This window comes from Hippocampus bargibanti, linkage group LG12 (genome assembly GCF_051943395.1).
Source record: "Hippocampus bargibanti isolate YZ-2025 linkage group LG12, ASM5194339v1, whole genome shotgun sequence".
In the NCBI taxonomy this organism is placed as follows: domain Eukaryota; kingdom Metazoa; phylum Chordata; class Actinopteri; order Syngnathiformes; family Syngnathidae; genus Hippocampus; species Hippocampus bargibanti.
In genome coordinates this window covers 17,391,120-17,414,220 of record NC_142745.1, presented here as the reverse complement: position 1 = coordinate 17,414,220, position 23,101 = coordinate 17,391,120, and the positions used below count along the sequence as shown (strand labels likewise).

Here is a 23,101-nt window from a genome sequence, read left to right as displayed (position 1 = left end):
AATAAATAAATAATACCTGCATGTTACGTTGCGGGGGTGAAAAAAAAGTGGAAAATTATAACGGCATCTCTTTTTCTTCATTTTTAGTGCCAGCGTCAGTTTCTGCCTGGTTGCTGATGGAAAACACCTCCCATCTCATCTAGGTGAAACACCCGCACGCACACGCCAGCGCACAGATGGTCCCGATTACATCGCCTTGCTCTCTTTTCAAGTATGCCACACTTAACTGCGGTCAAAGTGGCTGCTAACCTGAAGATAAAAGGGCAGCGTGTCAATGGAGGCGAACTTGTTGGGCTCCAACAAAGCAAAAACAAACCAAAAAATCATTACACATTGCATGTTTTTACATGTAGACATGTGCATTTTTATGCAAATTGACATTTTGCATACGTGCCCGTTTTTAGACTTCCTGGTGGAAATTCAGTTGGACAGTTCGAAGCAGGGCCAGCTGGAATCCGTCAGGCGGACTCTGTTTCTGGATAGTCAGCAGCCCAGTTTGGTGAAGACTCTCAGCTTGGCCAACGGGCATCGCCAGTGCCACGATACCAGGATCTATCTACGGGTCAGTCACTCATTCTCTTTCAATCTCATAATTTTGGCATGGTGAAGCCGAAACGTGAGAAAATACCAGATTGCTCCATCATTTAATGGACGAGCACCATTATTTTAAATGATTTGATCGTCCTTTTTACGAGCGTTTCATTGTGACTCAGTTCTTGACGTATTTGGAACAAATCAGTGTATATGATGCGTGTGCTGGGTGGGGGGGGAGGAGTAAGGACCCAGAAATGAATTTTAAGGCCCAATGTATTCCAACCAATTCGAATGAAGCAAAATTAAACCGCAAGGTCAAACTCCCAAAACAGTCTTAACCGATGTTGTTGTTGGGTCTGGTGCAGACCGGGAAGAAAAATGCCAGCGAATGGCCCATCTAATAAAATGGAATTTGCGCTCGGCAGAATGTCGACCTCCACTGACGCCAAACAATCCTTTTCATCACATTTTATTTGAAGTCCGTCTCTTGTCTTTCCTCTGAAATGCGGAACGGAGTAGAGGTCTGTATTGTTTACGGCATATCAGGGAAAGCATGCTTCAAAAAAATCTAGCCATGCCCCATTGAAGATCAGGGGAAAAAAGGCCCTGAGGCCTTCTATCTCGTCATTTAATAACACCATCATTTCCAAAAAGACGACTGTAGAAGTTTGTTTCCAGTGTTGTTTCAAGAAGCACTTATTAGCGAATGGCGAGGTGACATCAGCGTGGCACCAATCATCTCCTCACTCAGCGGCGCTGGGATCAAACGGCGCGAGTGACAAAAAGCACTCAAGTGCCTTTTCTTGTTCTTCAACGGGATGACAGACGCTTTGAGCCGCAGCTGGCGACCGTCCCCTCTGTGTCAGTCAACACGGAATCTTTTTGTACACTTTTCTGGATTCATGTTCCTTGCTCAAATCCCCCTGCGGATGCAGGAAGCGACTCGCATCTCAACACTAAACAAAAAAAAAAAAGACAACGGTGCCGATTGTTGATGGTCTGCTGCCGATCTCAAATGTCGGCATTGTCCTTACATCTGATTGGGCCATCATCCATGGTATTTGCGTGTATTCATATCATACAAACGCTTTAGCTAACAAACATTTAGCCTTACGAACATTAAATTCGCGAGAATATAATCTTGGCATACGAACTAGTTTTCGGGAAACACATGGAGCGGTGGCTGGCGGACTAGTTTTCCACACCCCTTTTCTCTCAGTGCATATGTGGTCTGTTCTCGAGTGGATATTTTTTTTTTTTTGTGACCGAAAAAGACCCCACCAAAGGTTAGTGTTCAGCTGAAGAGGACACAAAACAAAATTACGGTCAATCAGATGATGGAGCTCATCAAGAAACACAAACGAGGTTTGTGTGACTTAGCGTCCCAGTACCAGTACGCCAAGTCAAGCATTGCTGTGTGGCTTAGGGTGTTTCTGTATTGCCTAAGCAACGGTCTCAGGCAATAGAAGAGGAGAACTTCTGTTGATTTGGATTCACGAAAAGCAGCTAGCAGAGGACCGTGTGAGTGAGGGTATTATCGCCGAGAAAGCACGGCAACTTCATTCGGATATCATCAAGAGGCAACTACGTCAACGAACATCACAAAGGTAAATAAAACGACTCTATTATACTGTACAGTTTATTTATTTAATTACAATACAAGAGCACATTTATTATACATAAAATAAGGCATATTCTGTGTAGTTTATTTAGTCAAAAATTATGTTTTATGTGGACCTGGAAACGGATTATTCTTATTTTTATTGGAAGACACACTTTTTGCCTTAAACACACTTTCCGGGAACCAATTAAGTTCGTAATCCGAGGTATCACTGTATTTTCATTGCACTAGACGCAAACTAAATGTATGTGTAATCCCTCCCCGCCCCCCTCTTCTGTTCCTTATGCGAGTGCATCTCTTCTGGTTTCAGACCGAAGAAGAGTTTCGGGATAAACTCTCCCCCATATTCATCAGTCTGGCCTTTCGCCTGGATCCACAAGCCCCAGTGGACCAATATGGCCTCAAACCTATCCTGAATTACCGCACGGAGCAACTCATAGAGCAGAAGGTATGTGCTATTTCCTCACATTTTCCCTGATATTTAACAAGACCACGAGGAGGGGGGGGAGGGGGTCAAAGTTCGGCATACAAGAAGCGGGATGAATAAATACCGTCGTGTTGTAAAATCCAAGTATATGGTCGTTGAAAATATTTCAAATGAGAAAACCCGGAGCAGAGGGCGTGACGGCTCCCTTATCAAAGGTGAAGCTCAATCTTTGATGGAGATGGATGGAGGACTGGTGAGCTTGGATTGTACAAAAACTGCCATTTGCGTTTGAGTGCAATGGCGCTCACTTTTGGAGACATCTGCATGTGGTTTACATATTCGTGTTGCCAAGTGCTCTCCTCCAAGAGGCAAAAGTGTCAGCACGTGCGCGTGTTGAGGCGATCGTCGCATGCCAAGCCCATGTGTAAGAGTGCACATGGCGTCATGGGCTTGTTACAAAACCCCCTGGGATCCTTCAAGGAACCATAATCAGTCATCTGTTTTTTTCTTTGTTCTTTGCATCCTTTCACTTGAAAAGAAATAACCGCTTTCCAATTCGTTTACCCTTGATCAGAAAGCGACCAAACCATTCACGGGGCTCATGTTCGCCATTGAGAGCTAATGCGTGACAGTACAGGCTCATTGATGGACTACGAGCACGCTCAACGGTCCACGGCGAGCCTTTTGGTGGCGGAACAATCCAAATCTCAAGTTTGCGTAATCGGCGAGGCATTTTAAAGAAGTTGATTATGGAATTTACATCTGGTTATAGCCATACAACAAGAAAGAGGCCATGAACAGCCGTGTCTCGTAGAGACATCTGGGATCAAATTGCACCCCAAGGCAGTTTACTTAAAAACAAGGATAAGACTTTAGTGTATACTCATTTGGACGTGAATTGCATCAAGCCGTCAAATGTTGAAACAATCGTGTATGAAGTTCTGTGTTTTGGAACGTCTACGTCAGGGGTCGGGAACCTTTTTGACGAAGAGAGCCATAAAAGTAAAATATTTAGAAAGGTCCACACACACACGCACCCAAACACGCATGCACGTGATTTCAACAAAATGTCAGAATGTATTACGGTATTTAAAATAACTTTGGGATAATATTCACTATTAATATTAATAGTTTTCTATTCCTCATGATTGGTAAAACAAATCCAGCCAGTCAACTTGACAGAAAGTCAACAGAAAGTCAACTTGCTGGGTCCATATGCAAAGCTAGTGCCAGCTAGCCTGCACACTGCTCATTAGCTTGCACGCTAATGTCTCTCACAGAAGTATATTGATGCTAACATTAGCATGGGACTTGTCAAAGTGCCAGTTACATTCGACTCTTTCATTCATGGTATTGTTTCATTGCAAATTAGAATCAAGGCAGAAAATTTTCCCTCCACAAAGGCGAATCCATCGGTTCATTCAACATGAAGTGTACGATACTCGTCATTTTTGTTACTCGTCAGGCTTATTTAAAAGGGGGCGTTTACCTGTTTCGACATCAACGGCCACCTAGGTCAGTACCATCCAATCAAACTTGCTCTGTGAACATTAACAGCCACCTTAGGTCAGTACCATCCAATCAAAATTACGCTTTCAGCGAACCTGGGTCAGTATCATCCAATCAAAATTGCGCTTAACGCCAACTGCCGCCCAAACAGAAAATGAACAGCGAAAACGCGATAATATGTATTTAGTTTTATCGGTGATCCAGATGCAATCATCAAAAGAGCCAGAGGTTCCCGACCCCTGGTAAAGGGTGTCAAAGTCATATTTTGCCGCTGCCCACATTGTAGTCACAGTCTCCTCTCGGGGGCCGTTATGAATTTGGGGAAACCGCAAGAATGTTTCATCCCCTCCACGTTTTACATATTGAATGTAGAGCACACATCAAATTGATAAATGACTAGTTTTCAAATATGAAGTAAAAAATAATGACATATTGTTGTTTCCATGGGACAATTTGAAATTTTGGTTGGAACTACAGCAAGCATCATGGAATTTCACAAGTTTTATTAACTTTCGTGGGCTGAATAATATGATGTAACAGGCCAGATTTGGATCCTGTGCATTGACTGTGACACCTGTGGTCTATGTTGTTCCCGGACGATGGCGGTCATCTATGCATGCGATGCATCCATCTGTCGAGCAACACGTACAGATTGTCCCAAAGTGGGAACGCGATTGGCTCAGAAGTCAATCAAGCGAACGCTCAATGATCAGATGCGTTTTTCTTCCGATGAATTTTGTGGGTCGGCGACTGCGTTTGTTGTTTTTTTTTTTGAACAAAAATTGATGGTGTTAAATGGCCAATATCCTTGAGCGCAAATAAAAGCCGAGACTCGAACGTGAAATCCCCACCCTACCACCCCAGTCGATTTTAACTATTGCCAGGCTGATCCATTGGCCCCCGCAAGCTTTCTCTCGCAATTTAATGTCTCCCATATGTTGAAGGCAAGAGGGGGAACAATAACAGCACAGTCCTGCACAGAGACGGCACCATTGGCGAAAAAACACGCAAAAAAAAAAAAAAACACGAAAAAAAGCACACTATAGGAACTAAAAGACATTCATTCGTCGTTAGATTTGTGGTTGCCTCGCCGGTTGTCATGTTAAGACCCTCAAAGTCACTTCTCCATCCCCTCCTCCATTTCTCAGGCCGAGATTCAGCTGGATTGCGGAGACGACAACGTCTGTGTCCCTGACCTCAAGTTGGCCGTTTATGGGTGAGAGAGAGGAAATCACTTTTTCAATGACTTTGAACCGATTCGGCAAACTTAACGCCAGCCTTTGATCCCGCTCAACCGCGGCCCGAGCAAGGACAAGAAAATGGCGCATATCGTACGGGATTTCCATTAAATACATTTGATGTTCACTTCATTCATTATTTCCCTATTTTGTCTTTTCAAGGCCGCATTGGCTGTGCCCTTGTTACTCCATTCCTGCACGCACAACCTTTTGCTTTTATCTCTGTAAAGCAATTTGTGTTGCCTCTTTTTTTAAACATCCACAAATTGGTACATAAATGAAATCGGGCTTGAACAAAGTCGTAGTCCTTTTGGGTCTGTAGCGCTGCTGAGAATAATGATTCAAACAAGTCCATGCGGACCCGAACGCACATTCGGCCAAGACTTGAAACATTCGGGGGTGCGTTTGGCTAGGCGGGCATTCTATCCAAAAGTTATTTCACCTACATGGTCAATAAACATGATACGAGTTGTTGCTTTTTGGAAAAAACATGCACGTCTACTTAGAGGGGAGGCTCAAACAATTGGTTTGGCTTCGAGGAGCATACAAGTAAATTCCTGTTGTACCGCATTTTCCGATGTACAAGGCGCAGCCAAAAGCCTAGATATTCTTGAAAAGATGACCCTGCGCCTTATACGCTGGTGCACCTTATATGAGAAGTCATTTTGAGCTACTCCATTCCCCCGTTAGAAGAAGTAGTGTGCAACCCCAGCCTCTAATGTGGCGCCTTATAATATGGTGTGCCTCATGTTTTTGTATAAAACTGATATATTTATCTATTAGATTTTGAAAACTTTTCTATCTGTATATATTATATTTGGAAAACTTTAAAATATTTATATATTTGGAAAATTTTTCTATATTCATATATTATATTGGGAAAAGTAATATATTTCTATATTATATTTGGAAAACTTTAATATATTTCTATAATATATTTGGAAAGCTTTAGTATATTCCTATATTATATTTGGAAAACGGATATATTTATATATTATATTTTGAAAATCTTTAATATATTTCTATAATATATTTGGAAAGCTTTAGTATATTCCTATATTATATTTGGAAAACGGATATATTTATATATTATATTTTGAAAATCTTTCTATATTTATATATTATATTTGGAAAATGTGTATATATTTATATTGTATATTTGGAAAGCTTTAGTGTATTTCCATATTTGCAAAACTTTGATATATTCATATATTATATTTAGAAAATGTTTCTATATATATTATATTTGGAAAACTAACACATGTATATATAATATTTTGAAAACGTTAATATATTCATAAATTATATTTAGAGAACTAATATATTTTCTTTCTTCATTTATTATATTTGGAAAACTTTACTATATTTATACATTATATTTGGAAGACCTTTCTAGATTTATTGGATTGGATTTAACTTTATTAGTCTTGCAGTGGAGAAATTTACATTTCACAGCAGCAAAGTTATGAAAGGAAGATGAAAGGAAAGAAAGAAGTAGATAAATATATTATTATTATATATTATATTTGGAAACCTTTCGAACATACACAGGAAAATGCAGGCATACAGTATATTGTAAACATGCAAAGGAAAAATGAAAACAAATCGGCAGTCGAGGCTTTGTCGCGCTCTGCTATGAGTCAAATGATACGAAGTGAAAAAAGGTTGTAATTGGTGTTCACATGTAAGTCGTAAGTCGCACAATATAGAAAATAGTCGGCCTCAATAAATAGGTTTTGGAGACAAAGTGTTTCCCCCCCCAAATGTCATGTCTGGAACTCTGTAGAAAATAAATGTATGGGTGAACAGAGACGAGGATGTCTGTTGTATACGTGACAAACTCACTCGATGATGAGGAACACGACATGGTCAGGCTATTTGTCCTTGCTGAAAAAAAGAAAAAAAAAAAACATTCAGGGCCCAAAAGTGTTCCCATGATGACAGTTTATCATTTGTCATAGCGGCCACAGAACCACATTAAAATCAATCCACAGTTGAGCGGAATAGGACCCCAACCCCATTCCGTTTTCACCTGAATCTGCAGCCTGTGGCTGCGAACAAGACTGCTACAAGCCGCTTAATGTGGTCAAGTCTTGTTTGTTTAGGGTTTTGTTGGGGGTTGGGGGTTGTTGGGTGGAGGGTGGGAGGTTACCCACTTTTAGTATCTTAATGGTGTGATGTTATCAGTGTGACTTCCTTTGCATTGCCTAATTCGATTCAGCTGTTGGTCTTACCTTGCAAGGGGCCGCCGTGTTCAAACCTTTAGCAGAAAAAAGGGGGGGGGGGGTGAAGGAGGAAATGAGGAAATCAAAGTGGGAGCCTGATTTGGAGCCTCGACCAGGCTTTGGGAGGGGGTGGAACGATGATGCACATAAGTGGTCTCCGGGGACCACCGCTCACAAAGAGCAATTGTGAGGATTTGGGAACCCTGCTTTTCATTACCTTTTTTACAATCCCGACTTTGTGTCATAGCGCTTCGAATGAACGCCGTCGGACCAGCAGGGGATGTCCGGGGGGTTAACTGAAATCGGGGAAGCGTTGCACACAAGGCTTCATTTCATCTCAAAGACCAAAGAGGTCATCTTTTTGATGGTGTGTTCGCTGGATGAGGCAATTTTCGCTTTCCTCTAGCACCTTTGACTCTGGGATGAAGAGTGTGTTAAAATCGGGTGCGGATTTCATATTTCGCATTATTTCACCAAAGGGTGCAGAATAATTCAAAAATCATCACATGAACCGAAACCTTTTTTTAACGTAAAGAAATACACCTTGTTCCCCAGTCTCTGGAACATGAAGACGAAACTGACTAGGAATGATTCTGCCTCATTGTGCAGAGGCGAAGGGTTCAATTTCCCTTGTGTGCCGACCCGGCTTTTTTTCCGGGTATCCTCTAATGCTCCAAAAGCATACGTGGCAGGTTCGGGGGACGCTTTAATTTTTTTTCCAGCTGTGATTTTGAGCGCAAATGGTCATTCAACTGGCTCGTGACCAGTTAAGTCATTTTGAAGCACGGCATCAACGAGAATGATGTTGTTGATGATGTGTTGTCATCACCCAGTGACAGGAAAGAAGTTTACCTTGGTGACGAAAACTCCCTGAGCCTCACCTTCAATGCCAGAAACGAGGGAGAAGGCGGAGCCTACGAGGCTGAGCTCTACGTCCGACTTCCGCAAGAAGCAGACTACAGTGGGATCACGCGCAACAATGCGGTGAGCGGGGCAACCATGCCGAGTGGACATGATTGGACGTTATATTATTTTTCATGATTTACGAGGTTGCATTTTGTATTTATTTAATGATTTTAAAATATTTTTGGGGAGTCTCTGTGCTTTTCGGATACACCTTTCAATTAAATTTTTGTCCCTGGGTGTATTTCAGAGTCTGAGTCAGCTGACGTGCAGCTACGAGGCCCAAAACGACACCCGCTTCCTCCGATGCGATCTGGGAAACCCCATGAAACCTGGGACGAGTGTAAGTGCTAATAAATAGACGCAAAAATGTTCAAAAAAAGACATTATCAACATTGCAGGGACAATGCTAGTGGGCCTCAATCTGCAGTACATCTGCAACTAAAAGCTAGCAACAACTCATTTGATGACAGTGAGGTTAAAATCTTAGCTAAAGAAAATAGATGATTTGAAAGATGAGTAAAATAAGCGATTTTTGTAAAACAGCAAACGTTTAAGGTTTAATTTCGACCATGCTTACAACAGACTTCTTCCACCACGTAGGCTGAGTCATGCGAATGAGATGATACCTGACCTAATGAGGCATTCAGAGCCAGGCATAGAACATTAGAGGTAATTAGACAGAACAAAAGCGGTAATAAGATTGGCTTTAGGGAGTACTTCTGCCGTCACCTCAGTCCATTAGGGATATACAGTATATAAGGCCAGAGTTACCAGCACAACTTTAGTTCGTTTATGAAGCTCTTTGGATGAGGAGCGAAACGTCCGACACCTTCAAAGAAGTACAGATGATGGCTGATGAAACCTTTTCCTAGCTACTAAATAGACTTCACACGTCTGCAGGATTTCATTTCTGACACAACAACAAAGTTATATTCCTTTCAATTCATGACAAATATTTCTTTCCTAGTTTAGGGCAGGTCTTCGCTTCACTGTTCCAAGACTCACAGACACTCAGAAGACTGTAGAATTTGAGCTCCAATTAAGAAGGTTGGGTACCCTCCCTTTTTAAAAAGCATATTTATTTATTTATAGATATACATCATTTTAAAGACCAAAGTGTATTACAATAAAATGGTGTTTACTGTGGTGCCTGCTATTGTGGGGAATGCAAAGTGTTATGCTGGTGGACTGTGATGACGCAATGAGGCTTTCACGGTCGGTTTAAGTGACAAAAAAAAGACCATTAAAAAAAAAAGAACTCTAAAATGATGTTACGCAATAGGAGAAAAATGGCACCGGCATCTCTAGAAAATACACTGGGATGTGCGACTGACTGTAAAGCCCCATTGGCATTAAAAGTTGTTGTTTTTACTTTGCAACAATTATTACAATTTGACCACCCTTACTCCATTTTTTATTTGTCTTTTAGTAAAAATGCAAATAACTCAGAGAGTGAAGTGGTTCAGTTCCAGTTGGAGGTAGCTGCGATGGCCGATATTATTTTGCAGGGGTGAGACGTCTCAAATTGTTTCGTACATTTTCCACTTGGGGCGCTGCTGAAATTTTACATCTGTTGCAGGGTTTCCCGACCAGACAAAATTTTCCTCCCTCCCCCCAATTGGGGTCCTCGTCAGAGTCTGACGGCCGAGCAGGACATCGGCCCTGCACTTGAACACATCTATGAGGTTTCCCACTGTTGCTACAACGGCTTATTTTAGTGCGAGGCTTTTTCAAAATCACTTTCTTTTTCATCTTCTCAGTTGGTCAACAGCGGCCCCAGTATTGTCAGTCAATGCACATTGGAGCTGAGATGTCCTCTTAGGACTCACAGCCATGACCTGCTCTACCCCGTGGAGGTGCTCACTGAAGGGCCTCTCAGCTGCTCTACCAAGCTCGCCCTCAATACCCTGAAACTTAAAGTGAGACATGGCCAAACGAGCGCCGAATAGCAGACTTTTGAACAAACTGCCTTTTCGCGTGACCCGAAATGACTCATCATGCGTTTCAGCTTCAATCTCCAGCTTCAAGGAATCCCTCGTCTTTGGAATCCAGCGTGGAGCATCATATCCGGAAAAGGGAGACCAACGGTCCCATGACTGGACAAGGAAACTTGGTGATTACAGCAGCTTTTATATGCAAGACTTCCGTTATTTAAAAAAAAAATCCTTGATATTGCAATTAACACAGGAAATGGGAAGATAACGAGCCCTGGTTCACAAGCGCTCCTGACTGCTGCGTTAATGGGAGGGAGTTAATCATCTTTACGATTTATTGGGCTGCTCGTTGCACGACCGACATGGCATTTGTTTTTACACTGTGCATCTGTTGTGATGTTACATTATAGAGTCATTCGGTTCTGTGTCGAAAGAAATAGTCTGGTAAAGATATTGGTAAAGATATTGGTGACTGATGTTCCATGTGTTTCCTATCGCAGACGTGCTCGACTGTGGAGTGCTGGCGGCTTGACTGTCACGTCGGGCCGCTGGAGAGAGGAGACAGCGTGATCCTGAGTGTTCACTCGAGGATCTGGGCAGAAACTTTCCTAGAGGTGAGTTTACAATTTACTCAACTGGATAACCTAATTATATTCATTCATTTGGGACGAGATAAGGAAGACAAGCGGAAAAAAAGAAAATCGTCTGCCCTCTGGTGGAGAATGTGACCACTAGCTCCGTTTGTAATGAATCTAAAGGAGACAGCTAATATTTTTATTTTATCGCTGGCGGTTGCTGATAATTTATAATGTGTAGTAAAGGCTTACTTTGGATCTCACCTGAAAAACTAGAAAATATTTTTAGCTCAAGAATGATGGTGCATTGCAGCCATTTCAGCCCTTGCTATCACGGCGTAAAGTCACAAACCTCTCCATATGAGCCACTATATAATATTTTTCAACCTCCCATCATACATTGAATAATAATTTCACAGAGACAGCTCATCACTGGACAAAAACTACGCGAAAAAACACATAAACCACAAAAACCAAAAATGTCACAAAACGTCAGTTAGCCTTAGTGCTGCTATGCTACGTACAAAATAAGATTCAATTTGGATCTTTGGGACATTCCTTCATTCTGTGTATCGGGACAGTACATTTAGTGCTTGGCTTGACATAATGACAGTTTAATAGGTCCTCGTGTGTATCGTTTCTGCTTATTGTCAGAGGGCCCACAGGCAGTTTGTTTTGGAGTGCTCCGTTCATTTCACTGTGGACAAGATGCCATATTCCATTCTTCCAAAATTCAAACAATCTGGATGTAAAAAGGTCAGTCGCTTCTTTTGTCGACCGCCGTGAGTTGAAGTTTCACTTGCGCAGACGAAGGCTTTCTGTTGCTCAGGTGGCGACGGCTGTGCTGTGGAACAAATCGGACAGCCTGTTCTACGTTCCCGTGTGGATCATCATCCTCGCTGTTCTTGCCGGATTGCTTTTACTTTCAGTGCTCATATTTCTGCTGTACAAGGTAAGAATACAGTGGGGCCTCGGTTTACGAAGGCCTTGCCTTACGAACTTTTCGGTTTACGAATGTTAAATTTATGAAAATGAAAACTTGGATTACGCACTACTTTTCGCGATACACACCCTCCACCATGGCTGGCGGAGTAATCTTCTGCGGAAGAACACCAAAGCACATGACTGAACAGCGCCCCAGCCGGCCTGCCTTTCCACACCCCCTTTCTCTGAATGCACACGTCGATCCAGAGAGAGAGAGAGAGAGAGAGAGAGAGAGAGAGAGAGAGAGAGAGAGAGAGAGAGAGGACGGGGAGAGGGAGAGCGACTGAGAGACAGACACACACACACACACACACACACACACACACACACACACACACACACACACACACACACACACACACACACACACACACACACACACACACACACACACACACATCGATCGCCTCCAAAGAGTTTTTTTACAGATATGTTTTGCTTTTTTGGGACCGAAAAAGACACCACAGGCTCGTGTTCAGCCGAAGAAGACATAAAACAAAATTACAGTCGAGTAGAAGAAGGAGATCATTGAGAAAGTTTTAGCCGCTTAGCGGATATGCTAAGTCCATTTCAATGTGTATCATTGTGTTAAGCAGTGACAGCGGTGAGGTTCATGGCTGGTGAGGCACTGACGTCATCACAGTCAGATTTACAAACATATGAACTCCACAGAGTAGCTTATTCACCATTTGATTGGCAACAGTTCACGTGTTTTGTATAAAATGTCATGCCAGCATTCTTTATATACTGTATATAAACTGTAGCATAGAAAAAAAGAATTAAACAAACTTATCGTGTTACCTTTACTTATAAATGAAGTCCAAGTCTCTCTGTCTCATTACTACATTACTACATTACATTACTACATTACTGCCAGTGAAGAAAGTCGTCCTTGATCAGTCCTGTTCCGACTGTATGTTTTCAGTCTTTTGTGCTGAGAATGACCGCTCCACTGACGCTGTAGTAGCTGGAACAGTGAGCACGAGCTGGAGCAACTTTGTCGCTTCAGGAATAGTTTCAATGAGATCCTTGGTCAAAAAGCTGAGAAGCTGTCCAGGAGATTTACATCCATCCCTCACCGTTTGTGAACTACACAGTCCGGTGTTGGTCTTCCTTTAATTATTATACTTCGTTTGAAAGTCCAGTTTAGAAAATTCTTTCAATTTAGATATGTAATCCACCATTCTGAAAATAAGGCCAAGCAGCATGAAAAAAAATGACTGGATGGTTGCACTTAACTTGCTAACTGTTTACTGTAGCTTGCTGTCACTAATTCTATTATTCTGCAGCCGTAATCACCAGCGCCCCCTATCATGAGGCAGGAGAACTGTGTGCCTCACCTATGCGCACAGTTTTGATAAAAATAAAATAAACACTGTAGTACAGTGTTTATAATGTACAGTGACTGTACATTATATACACCAGCTAAACTGTAGAAATTTAGTTCGTATACTAAAAGCTTTTCAACACTTTAACCAAAGCAGACACATTTTTTCCTGTGCGATCTTTCTACTCAATTTTGAAGGTAGCCTCATTTGCGCGCAGACATACTGTATACAGTGATACCTCATCCTATGAATTTAATTGGTTCCCAGAAAGTGTGTGTAAGGCGAAAAGTTCATCTGCCAAAAATTCATTTCCCATAAGAAACCATTAAAAATTTGAATAATCCGTTCCCAGGTCCCCGTAAAACATACATTTCTACTAAATAAACCTGAAAGGACAACCGACGTCTCCGGACAAGTTGTGTCCATAATTTGTAAAATGGCTTCAAATGACTTCTACTGAGCGTATTTTACAAAGATTCCACCGCATATAGCTAAATTTTACGTTTTAAGACTTGTGCTGAATATTCCGGAAGTCTTGTTTTTGAGTTGGTGACGAGTCCGTACGTGACGTCACTGAAGGAACACCCCTGACCGAAAAAAAGGACACATTGTAGCAGTCCTTCCATCACGTCAATGCTTGTTTGGTCTGAAAACCTCGTGTTGCGCCAGAAGAGGGCGTCCAAGCTCCATATATGGAATTTATCAGCCTGTGGAAACACAATACACTGTCATGTATACAAGAGGTCGCCATTTTCTTCTGCCTCTTTTTGGGTGAGACATTTACCCCCAATGTTGCCTCAAAATAACACGGAATAAATTATTTAATCGATTGCAAACATGTATGCCTTCCTCTTCAGAACTATTTGAATCATATTCATAACTGGATGTGTAACAAGAAAGCATATTCTCCGAATCTGAAGCCATTGTTTTGATTCTCCAGCAATGCAAGACGCCTTGGCGTGATGTCACGAACTGGGGGCGGGACTTTCTGAAAATGCCCAATTAGCAGCTCATTTTTTTGCAGATTTTTGACACTTTAAGTCATTTTTATTGGTGTTTTGCATTTGAATAAAAATATCATACTGCGTGTTTTGGGTATTTGAGATGCAATAAAACATTTTTTCTGATGTCAGTGAGGAAAGAAAAAAGTGACGTCGGTTGTCCTTTAAAACTACACAAAATATACCTTATTTTATGTATAATAAATGTGCTATTGTATTGTAATTAAAGAAACAAACTGTACTGTATAATAAAGTCGTTTTATTTACCTTTGTGATGGTAGTTGTCAATGTATGACAACCTTCCAGGTTGTCTCTTGATGATATCCGAGTGAAGTTGCTTTCTCGGCGATAATACGCTCACTCACAATGTCCCCTGCTAGCTGCGTTTTGTTAATCCAAATCAACAAAAGTTTTTCAACCTCTTCTATTGCCTGAGACCGTTGCTTAGACAACACAGAAACACATTTAGCCACACGTGGCAATGGTTGACTTAGCATACTGGAAGTGGGACGCGAAGTCACACAAACGCACACCTCGTGCTTGTTTTCCGATGATCTCCTTCTTCTACTCGACCATAATTTTCTTTTGTGTCTTCTTCGGTTTAATACTAGCCTGTGGTGGGGTCTTTTTCGGTCCCATAATAGCAAAAGTATCCTTGATAACAAACCACGTATGCACTCAAGGAAAGGGATGATGAAAACTAGTCCACCAGCCACCGTGGCGCTGTTCGACCGTGTGGTTTGGTGTTCTTCCTCCGAAAATTAGTCCGCCAGCCACCGTGGCGCTTCGTCTGGTTCGTTTGCCAAAAACTAGTTTGTATGCCAAGATTATATTCTCGCGAATTTAATGTTCGTAGGGCAAAAGGTTCGTAAGCTAAAGCGTTCGTAAGGTGAGGTATCACTGTATTTGCACTGAGCTGACACCTGATGGCACATAAGGAATATTTATTTTAAAGCAGGAACTGATGCATTGATGACGCTTACTTTCACGTGGTACAATGAATATTTTCACTGTCACGCAATCGAAGTGAGAGGCCATGATATTAATATGAATATTATTAATATTATTCACCAGAGTCCATATTTTGTCACAAATGTGTTCATTTGTTGTCATCCCCACAGATGGGCTTCTTCAAAAGATCTGATCCATATGGGACCACCATGGAGAAGGCCCAGCTCAGACCACAGGCATCATCAGAAGCCTGAGTCCAAGATGGAGCAGCTGTTCAACACAACCAAATATGACATAGCACATTCCTAAATTATTCAAGAATAAGACTTTCTCACGACGAGCAGGGACTATTGGTGGATATCTCTGGGTCTTGGATCACTGGACAACGCCTTACCCTGGTGCTGCACTAAAAAAAGAGCCACATCAACATTACGGAAAGTCGTCGAGTATTAACCAAATGCGGTGGCCGCTGCCTTCTGTCAGGAGTCTCCAAAAGGAAGTTTGTCTCCTGATGCTACCAAGCTATTTGCTGGGAAGTCTTTCCAGTCTGCTAGTGAAGAAATCTGCATTTATCATTTGTCTTGGTTTGCGCATTAAGAGGTACTTCAGCTTCTTACCATTCCCTTTCCTCAAATACGAATGTGAGTTAACTCAAGATGATGTGAGCTGTCCCTGTGTGCCTCACCAAATGACACACATACAGGTCCCCACAAGGCCTGTATCGGTCCAGGAAACACAAACAAAAGGCACAAATGCTCCGGTATTTCATGTCTCTCAAACGATTCAGTCCAGTTTGCAATTTACGCTTCTGTTTGGTATTTCGTGACGTAAATTCCTACCGATAATACTGTCGTTATTTATGCTCTGGTGTTAAATGGATTGTGAAATGATATACTGCACTGCCTGCAGGACAATCCTGAACAAAACTGCAAATGTTTTAACTTGAAAATTTCCTCTCCCATATTGGGAGGAACTTTGTGTTTATTGCGATGCCTGGTGTTTACGTGTCGGAATAAAGTATCGTTTTGCGTACCCGTACTAAGTTGATATGATGTCTTCGATGGAGGCAAGCGTAGATGGATATTTAATATCAATAGTTTTTTTTTCTCTGAAACATGGCAACACTTCTTTTTCGCAATTGCTTATGGAAATGTCTTGCCTTGCTTATTTATTTTTTCAAGGGCCTTCTCACACAGATGCCACCAGTTCCAACGTTTTGACCGTTGCCGAAAACGTAAATTAAAAAGAATCTGCAAATGCCTTTTCAACCTATTTTCAATAGAAATCGTCCAAAATCCAACTGTTGTGAACGCTCCACCTCTGTGTGCCCTCCCCCTCCCCGTCTCAGCACGATGACGGACAGAGCTTTCAGCTGCTCCGCCCCCAAACTCTGGAACTCACTTCCTCCCAACATTCGTAACATCGATTCTCTTCCCAGACTCGTACCTTGGAGAGGTGAGTTAATGTGCTGTGTTTATAAAAATGCCCTCTGGAGTGGATGTTCGGGTGCAACCGTTGGAGGTCGGTATGCATGTTAACACTGCGTGCGAAAGGGTGGATGACTCCGCGGCTTGTTTATTTTGCATCGGAGATGACGTGAGTGAAAGATTTGACTTTTTGTCAACAACAATCCCAAAGGAGCAAATGCAAAGTAAAGACCAATCGACGTATACCGATTCCTATGACTCATGCACGATTCTTTTTCCGCCTGACTGCTATTTTCCAGTGACGTGCAGTCAGTGGAGGCAGGGGAGGCAGTGCCTCACCTGTCATCATGGAAAGCTGTCATGGAAATATCAAATGAAAAAATAAATTAAACAGTTATATGTATTTAGTGATTTGTACTTTAAAGTTCTTGTCCATTTAACCTCACCGTTTCAGGATTTTTTTCAAAATCGCTGAATTTTCACATTTACCGTTCAAATACTAAGTTGAGACGAGCGGTGAGGCAGCAGCCGGCTGAGCCTCACCATGGATTGCGCAATCACTATGCTTACTGTGCTGGCTTGCTCTGCAGTGAGACCGCATTGCTGTCCTTCTGCATATCGCTATTAAAGCGTTCAAACACGTTTAGTATATGAACTAAATTTCTACAGTTTAGCTGGTGTATATAATGTAGAGTCATTGTACATTATAAACACTGTACTACAGTGTTTATTTTGTTTTATTTTTATCAAAACGCTGTGCGTAGGTGAGGCAAACAGTTCTCCCGCCTCATGACAGGCAGGGGGCGCTTGTGATTCCAGAGATACTTCTTACTCCACGTCTGCAGAATAATAGAATTAGCTACAGTAAACAGTTAGCAAGTAAAGTGCAACCCTGCAGTCATTTTTTCGTGTTGCTTGGCCTCACTTTCAGAATGGAGGATTACATATCTAAATTGAAACAATTTTATAAACTGGACTTTCAATCGAAGCAGGAGGTAATAATTAAAGGAAGACCAACACCGGAGCTAAAAGGTTTGCTTCAGACAATGGGACACAATACTCGCTCTTTTCAGGCGGATTGGTACACACGAAAAGGCTGGCTGTGTGGATGTCCAGCAAGAAACCGCCTTTTCTGCTTTTCCTGCCTTCTGTTCTCAATTTGTGACAATGTCTGGACTCAAATGGGATATTGCGACCTGAAAATTTTACAACGGAGCCTCATCAAAAATGAGCGAAGACTCAACATCAGCATCCACAATGCTAAGGTAAAGGAGAATCGGGAGATTTTAAAAGATCTCATCAATGTCACCTGCTTCCTTGCCAAACAACAGCTGGCATTTCGTGGAAATGATGAAAGTAAGGGCTCTGCTCATCGTGGCAACTATGTTGAACTATTACATGCTTTCGCTCAGAAAGATGACAGGCTAGCGAGTCATTTTGGGACATCCACAGTATTTTCTAGCCTGTGAAACAGAATACAGAACGATTTAATTGAAGCAGTTGGTGATGTCATTAGAAATGACATTAAAAAGGAGATCGGTGCAGCCCCATTTGTTGCTGTAGAAGTAGACGAGATTGTCATTCTCAGCACTGAAAACATACAGTCGGAACAGGACTGATCAAGGACGACTTTCTTCACTGGCAGTGATCTCCGTTGAGACAGAGAGACTTTTAAAACTGAAGAAAGATAAGGAAGGCTTCTCCAAAGAAGTTATCGATGTCTTTCTTCAGAAGGAGCGGCGCATGGACTAAAGGTAACACGATAAAAACGTTTTTTTAAAAAAAAAATTTCTATGCTACAGTTTGTATATACAGTAAAGTCTCGTTATATCGATATCGGATATATCGATACTATTTCTATGCACGCACTGAGAAAATTACATGCAAACAGGGTCGGATATATCGATAGTCCCGGTTATATCGATATTTTTTCGGACTCCCTTGAATATCGATATAACGAGACTTTACTGTATAAAGAATGCTGACATGAAATTTTAAACAAAATACGTTAACTGTTGCCAATCAAATGGTGAATAAACTACTCTGTAGAGTTCATATGTTTGTAAATCTGACTATTGATGACGTCAGTGCCTCACCAGCCATGAACCTCACCGCACGTCACTGCTATTTTCTTCTGTCAACCTGATGATGGACTGATCCTCTGCGATGCCGCCTATTCAGCGCCGAATCGGGGCGGCTTTGCCTTTGCTCAATGGCTTGTGCAGTGAGTCAGCAGACTGGGTATTAAGCGTTTCCACCAACCTTTGCGCCCGTTTATTCCAGGCATCCTGTGTCAACGTTTTCAGCCTTCGGTAAAACCATTCTATAAATACACTCTTTCCTTGTAGAGGGCATACATACGCATCCCAAGTCCACATTCCAAACTTTCAGTGATGACTTCCTTGGATCCATATAGTATATTTTCACGAATGAAGGAATCCCGCAGCATTAGATAGGTCACATTCAGCCTTTGTCGAGTCGCTATATTTCTTTGGGGTGATCAATACAATAGTTTATGGCATTTTAAGTCTTCTAAACTACTTTTTTTTTAAATTCGGTCCAGACGCTGCGTGGTGAGTCAACCGTGATCATGGCCAAGAATCTGATCAAGAATCCCAACGGTGACGGTAAATTGTCTTCAGCTGTAAAATGGAGTGGGATTTGCCAATGTCACATGTGAACAAAGCACAGCGATATAATTGATAAATTATGCCCCAAATTGAATGAATTTTAATGAGGTTAATGGCCGCTCGGGCAACATTTAGCAAGGTACTAAGATGGATTGGATTGGATTGGATTTGCCTTTATTAGTCTCGCAGTGGAGAAATTTACATTTCACAGTAGAAAAGTTATGAAAGAAATGAAAGTGGAAAAGCAAAACACAGGAGCTGCTGGAAAGGCAGCCACTCTCGCGGCGCCGTCTTGAAGATGGTATAATTACGCTGTATGGAGTCAGTTGACACTTTTAAAAAACATTTCAAGATTTTTTTTATTTAAACAGCACAATTTTTCACTTGCACTTTTTGTGTATTGTTTTTATTATGACTGTTTTAAATCTTGTGAATCACTTTGTGTTTTTACCTGTGAAAAGTGCTATATAAATAAAGCTTACTTTTCCCCCCCAGAGGAACTGGATTTCTGGGAGTTCACGGAGAATGGTGGGAGCGAGTGGATTGTGGAGGACATGCCGGGAGACTGCGGCCATGACTTTAGTGATACGGCAGTGATTAAATACTTTGCAACTTCATTTGAGTGAGGCGGACAGTGTGATCTTCACGCTGCAGTTTGTGATAAGCATATTTCATCAATTTTCTTTTTTTGTTGATTTTTTTTAGACTGTGCCTGAAGAGACAAGTGATTGACTTACTTGAAGAAGGTTTCACTTGTGAACAGCTGGACGCCCAACCCGCCGTATCGGTTAAAGACTGGTGAGATAACAAAATATAAATGGAAAGCCTGATTCAACCTCTTACTGGCATAGTGATAGGCCGCCTGTATTAAGAACTAAATCAACACTAAGATGAATGATTTGCATATCTCACAGGTACTGTGGAAGGCAGGACTGCGGCTGCACCTACCAAATAACGGCGTGCCTGCTGGATGAAAATCACGCGGTCCTGCAAGAATTCAGACCCGAACCCGTGACACTCGACCCCGAGTGCGACGACTGTTCATGGAAAGAGGTGACTTGAAAGCGACGCTTTACAGATCTGTACGTCTCTGGAAAAATAAAAAGTAATTCTGTGTCATCTTCAGGTCAGCCACACCTTTTCTGAATATGGTGCCGGGCTTCGTTTCATCTCCTTTGAACATGGAGGGCAAGACGCAAAGTACTGGGAGGGTTGGTTTGGAGTGAGGGTCACTGGGAGCTCCGTTACTGTTCAGGTGTAGGCAAAAGGGCGGGGCTGGGAGGGGGCTTGGCGAAATTGCACAGAATTAGCAATGGGTTTCAGCGCCTTATGCACTAGTACGCCCATATATTCTGCCACCCTAAGCAAGGGAATTTTGCTACTGTTTTGGAAAGGGTAGAATTCCGGTGTGGGCTTTCATGTTGTCATATATAATACAACAAAAATACTATATTCCAAGTACGTCTGTGTAAGCTCTCAGTCGTACAGGAGTGGTCCATTGATGAGGTTTCTTCAGCCGTCATCTGTACTTTTTTGAAGGTGTCGGACGTGGATAGGAGGCGAAAACGTCCGACACCTTCAAAAAAGTACAGATGACGGCTGAAGAAACCTTCTCATCGATATATTCCAAGTAGATTCAATAAACTATGAAATACATCATATCCAACATCGGTTTATGAAACGATCATGTTTGTGGAACTGATCAAATAACAGCGGTTGGATGCTGGGTGAAGATTTATGAAGCCTTGTTGTTGTTGGCCTTATTTGCACTATTGAATGAGATCAAATCGCCTCATTTGAAAATATGACCTCAATTAAAAGTGCAGAAAACAAAGTTGGATTGTCAATTGATTTATTTTTGTATTTTTTTAAACAAAAATAAAATGTTGAATAAAACATTAAATCAAACATGTATGAAAGGTTCAACTTACAGCATCCAAAAAAATAAATACATCTTAAAGGGAGCGACCTTCCTAGCACATACTGACAGAGCACTGATGTGACTCAAACAATACTGGACAGATTGAAATGCAGAGGATGGATTTAAATGGATGAGGTTTTTTTTTTTCAAGAATTGAAGATATACCAAAAAATCTGTTTACGCTACAATGAGAACTACCCCAAGGTCTCCTGCTCAGAGAATAGAGACACAACAAACAAATAGCTCACCGTAACCAATTTGACAAAGGTGAAAGACATAATGTCCAATTTTACAGACTCTTTTCAAATCTGTTCCCTCCTATGAAAACATTGCATTGTTATATTTATAAGAGAATACTCCATGGCTTATTCAAGACAATAAATTCAAAAGAACGAACACCCGATTCAACAAGAGATTTTTTTCCCCACCATTTTGAATGCATTTGTCTTTCACTGTTTGTGTGTGCATTTTTAGGAGACAGGGAAATCCTGGTACCAGCCGAGGCAGGGCTTTTCCATTATATAAGTGTGCCTCTCTCCCCCAATAGTGGCCTGAGTGTCATATTTACAAGGATAGCGATTGTCATGTGTTCAATGACACAATTTCTATATTGATCCAATGCTGGTTTCATATTTATGAATGACCTCCTCAGTGCGGCATAGGCATATTGTATTTGTGAGTAGAACGTGCCAAAGGCTGCCTCAATTCCTCCGGGGAAAATCACCCATGAAGGCAGCACAGACAGCATCATCATTCTCCTTGTTGCTGCATCTGTTTACAAAAGGTCTCAAACTGCTGATGTTCAAGCTCAGTCATCACCTTGTTCAAGGCATATATCTGAAGATAGGCGAGACAGTAGGTAGTTAATTATAATAAGGATCGCCGGACAGTACTAATACTCATATCCCGTAATGGATGTTACCTCTGCCCTCTGTCGCTGCTTGAGTTCCTGCTGTGCAGATTTCTGTTTAGGTCTGTCTCCTCTGGTTGGCGTCGAGTTGAGCTTTGGCTTGTCCTTGCGGCAAGCAGGTTCCATTGTGATGGTTTTCTGCACCAGCAACACCGAGAGCAAGAAATGTTACATGGCGTGTAAAAGCAAAATGAAAACAACACGAAACTACAATTGGTTAGACAGAAGTATACCAGGCGAATTTATCTTTTACTGCTGGAAAACATCCATCAGATCGTCTCAACACATAAACACGTGTCACACCACGATCGAAACCGCACACTTACTATTTGGCTAGTTTTCCGAACGTAAATGTTATCCACTAGCCAGCTAGCATTCAGTTGCTAACGCAAAACAACGCGAATACTGTTGCAGACCAAGACCTGAGCGATACATACTGACACCTATGTTTTTGCAACAGCAAGGAAAACGCAAACGTACTTACGAGATTTGCCGAAACGATTGTAAAGAGTGACGCCGATGAACGACACACAGCTGTTCGGCAGGTGTTGCACATAAATAAGTCCGTCTCGTTTGAAAACAGCATACACATTCCGCAGACCTCTGCTTATTTTCTCATGTAAACAGCTCAAAGTAGCCTTGTTCGGCAGCCATTTAAACACAGGTCTCTATCAAAGAAAGACTAAAATACCAAAACAAGTACATGTCGTAACGCCGGTGTTGCACAAAAACAAGTCCGTCTCGTTTGAAAACAACGAAAATATTCCACCCACTGCTGCTTATGTTCTCGTTGGTGACCATAAAACACAAACACATGTGAATGTGATGTTTCGAAATATATAATCACGCAACGTGTGTAAGTTGTAAAAAATAAAATAAATAAAAATTGACAGAAATAAACGTCTGCCTACAACTGACCACAAGATGTCAGTCTCGCATTATAGTCCACCTACAGTCAAAGTGGAGGGCCGCTGCCCTGC

The 23,101-nt window shown here is 41.7% G+C and overlaps 3 protein-coding genes across 10 annotated transcripts in view; 2 read left to right on the top strand and 1 right to left on the bottom strand.

The window, feature by feature from the left end:
- The window catches only part of LOC148890750 (integrin alpha-5-like), a 28,991-nt gene extending 12,720 nt beyond the window's left edge, over positions 1-16,271 (top strand). For 2 of the 3 annotated variants that reach the window (XM_089009676.1, XM_089009678.1), the window contains 15 exons: positions 88-143; positions 405-562; positions 2,466-2,603; positions 5,240-5,307; positions 8,388-8,538; positions 8,708-8,800; positions 9,428-9,507; positions 9,890-9,970; positions 10,040-10,145; positions 10,221-10,379; positions 10,469-10,573; positions 10,895-11,008; positions 11,624-11,725; positions 11,799-11,921; positions 15,404-16,271. In XM_089009676.1, coding sequence (XP_088865802.1) covers positions 88-143; positions 405-562; positions 2,466-2,603; positions 5,240-5,307; positions 8,388-8,538; positions 8,708-8,800; positions 9,428-9,507; positions 9,890-9,970; positions 10,040-10,145; positions 10,221-10,379; positions 10,469-10,573; positions 10,895-11,008; positions 11,624-11,725; positions 11,799-11,921; positions 15,404-15,487 — 1,618 coding nt within the window. In that variant the 3' untranslated portion in view covers positions 15,488-16,271. Of the gene's footprint in view, positions 1-87; positions 144-404; positions 563-2,465; positions 2,604-5,239; positions 5,308-8,387; positions 8,539-8,707; positions 8,801-9,427; positions 9,508-9,889; positions 9,971-10,039; positions 10,146-10,220; positions 10,380-10,468; positions 10,574-10,894; positions 11,010-11,623; positions 11,726-11,798; positions 11,922-15,403 lie in introns of all 3 variants that reach the window. The other variant, XM_089009677.1, reaches the window with a different exon arrangement.
- A 147-nt stretch (positions 16,272-16,418) lies between these two features.
- fbxo2 (F-box protein 2) lies at positions 16,419-21,357 on the top strand. 4 transcript variants are annotated; one of them, XM_089009680.1, is made up of 8 exons: positions 16,700-17,925; positions 18,306-18,414; positions 18,749-18,884; positions 19,224-19,287; positions 19,786-19,912; positions 19,996-20,088; positions 20,205-20,343; positions 20,417-21,357. In XM_089009680.1, exons 3-8 carry the CDS (start codon positions 18,873-18,875, stop codon positions 20,549-20,551), a joined length of 570 nt encoding a protein of 189 aa, XP_088865806.1. In that variant the 5' UTR covers positions 16,700-17,925; positions 18,306-18,414; positions 18,749-18,872; the 3' UTR covers positions 20,552-21,357. The 4 variants fall into 4 exon arrangements, with proteins under 4 accessions (XP_088865809.1, XP_088865805.1, XP_088865806.1 ...); XM_089009681.1 differs by lacking the exon at positions 18,749-18,884; XM_089009683.1 differs by lacking the exons at positions 16,700-17,925; positions 18,306-18,414; positions 18,749-18,884 and adding an exon at positions 16,419-16,688.
- Positions 21,198-22,851, bottom strand: svbp (small vasohibin binding protein). 3 transcript variants are annotated; one of them, XM_089009685.1, is made up of 3 exons: positions 22,602-22,851; positions 22,134-22,259; positions 21,198-22,048 (listed from the first exon to the last, which is right to left on the bottom strand). In XM_089009685.1, the coding sequence occupies exons 2-3, from the start codon at positions 22,245-22,247 to the stop codon at positions 21,962-21,964; spliced, it is 201 nt and encodes a 66-aa protein (XP_088865811.1). In that variant the 5' UTR covers positions 22,248-22,259; positions 22,602-22,851; the 3' UTR covers positions 21,198-21,961. The 3 variants fall into 3 exon arrangements, with proteins under 3 accessions (XP_088865811.1, XP_088865810.1, XP_088865812.1); XM_089009684.1 differs by having other exon boundaries at positions 22,606-22,851; XM_089009686.1 differs by lacking the exon at positions 22,602-22,851 and adding an exon at positions 22,448-22,578.
- Between the last annotated feature and the right edge of the window lie 250 nt (positions 22,852-23,101).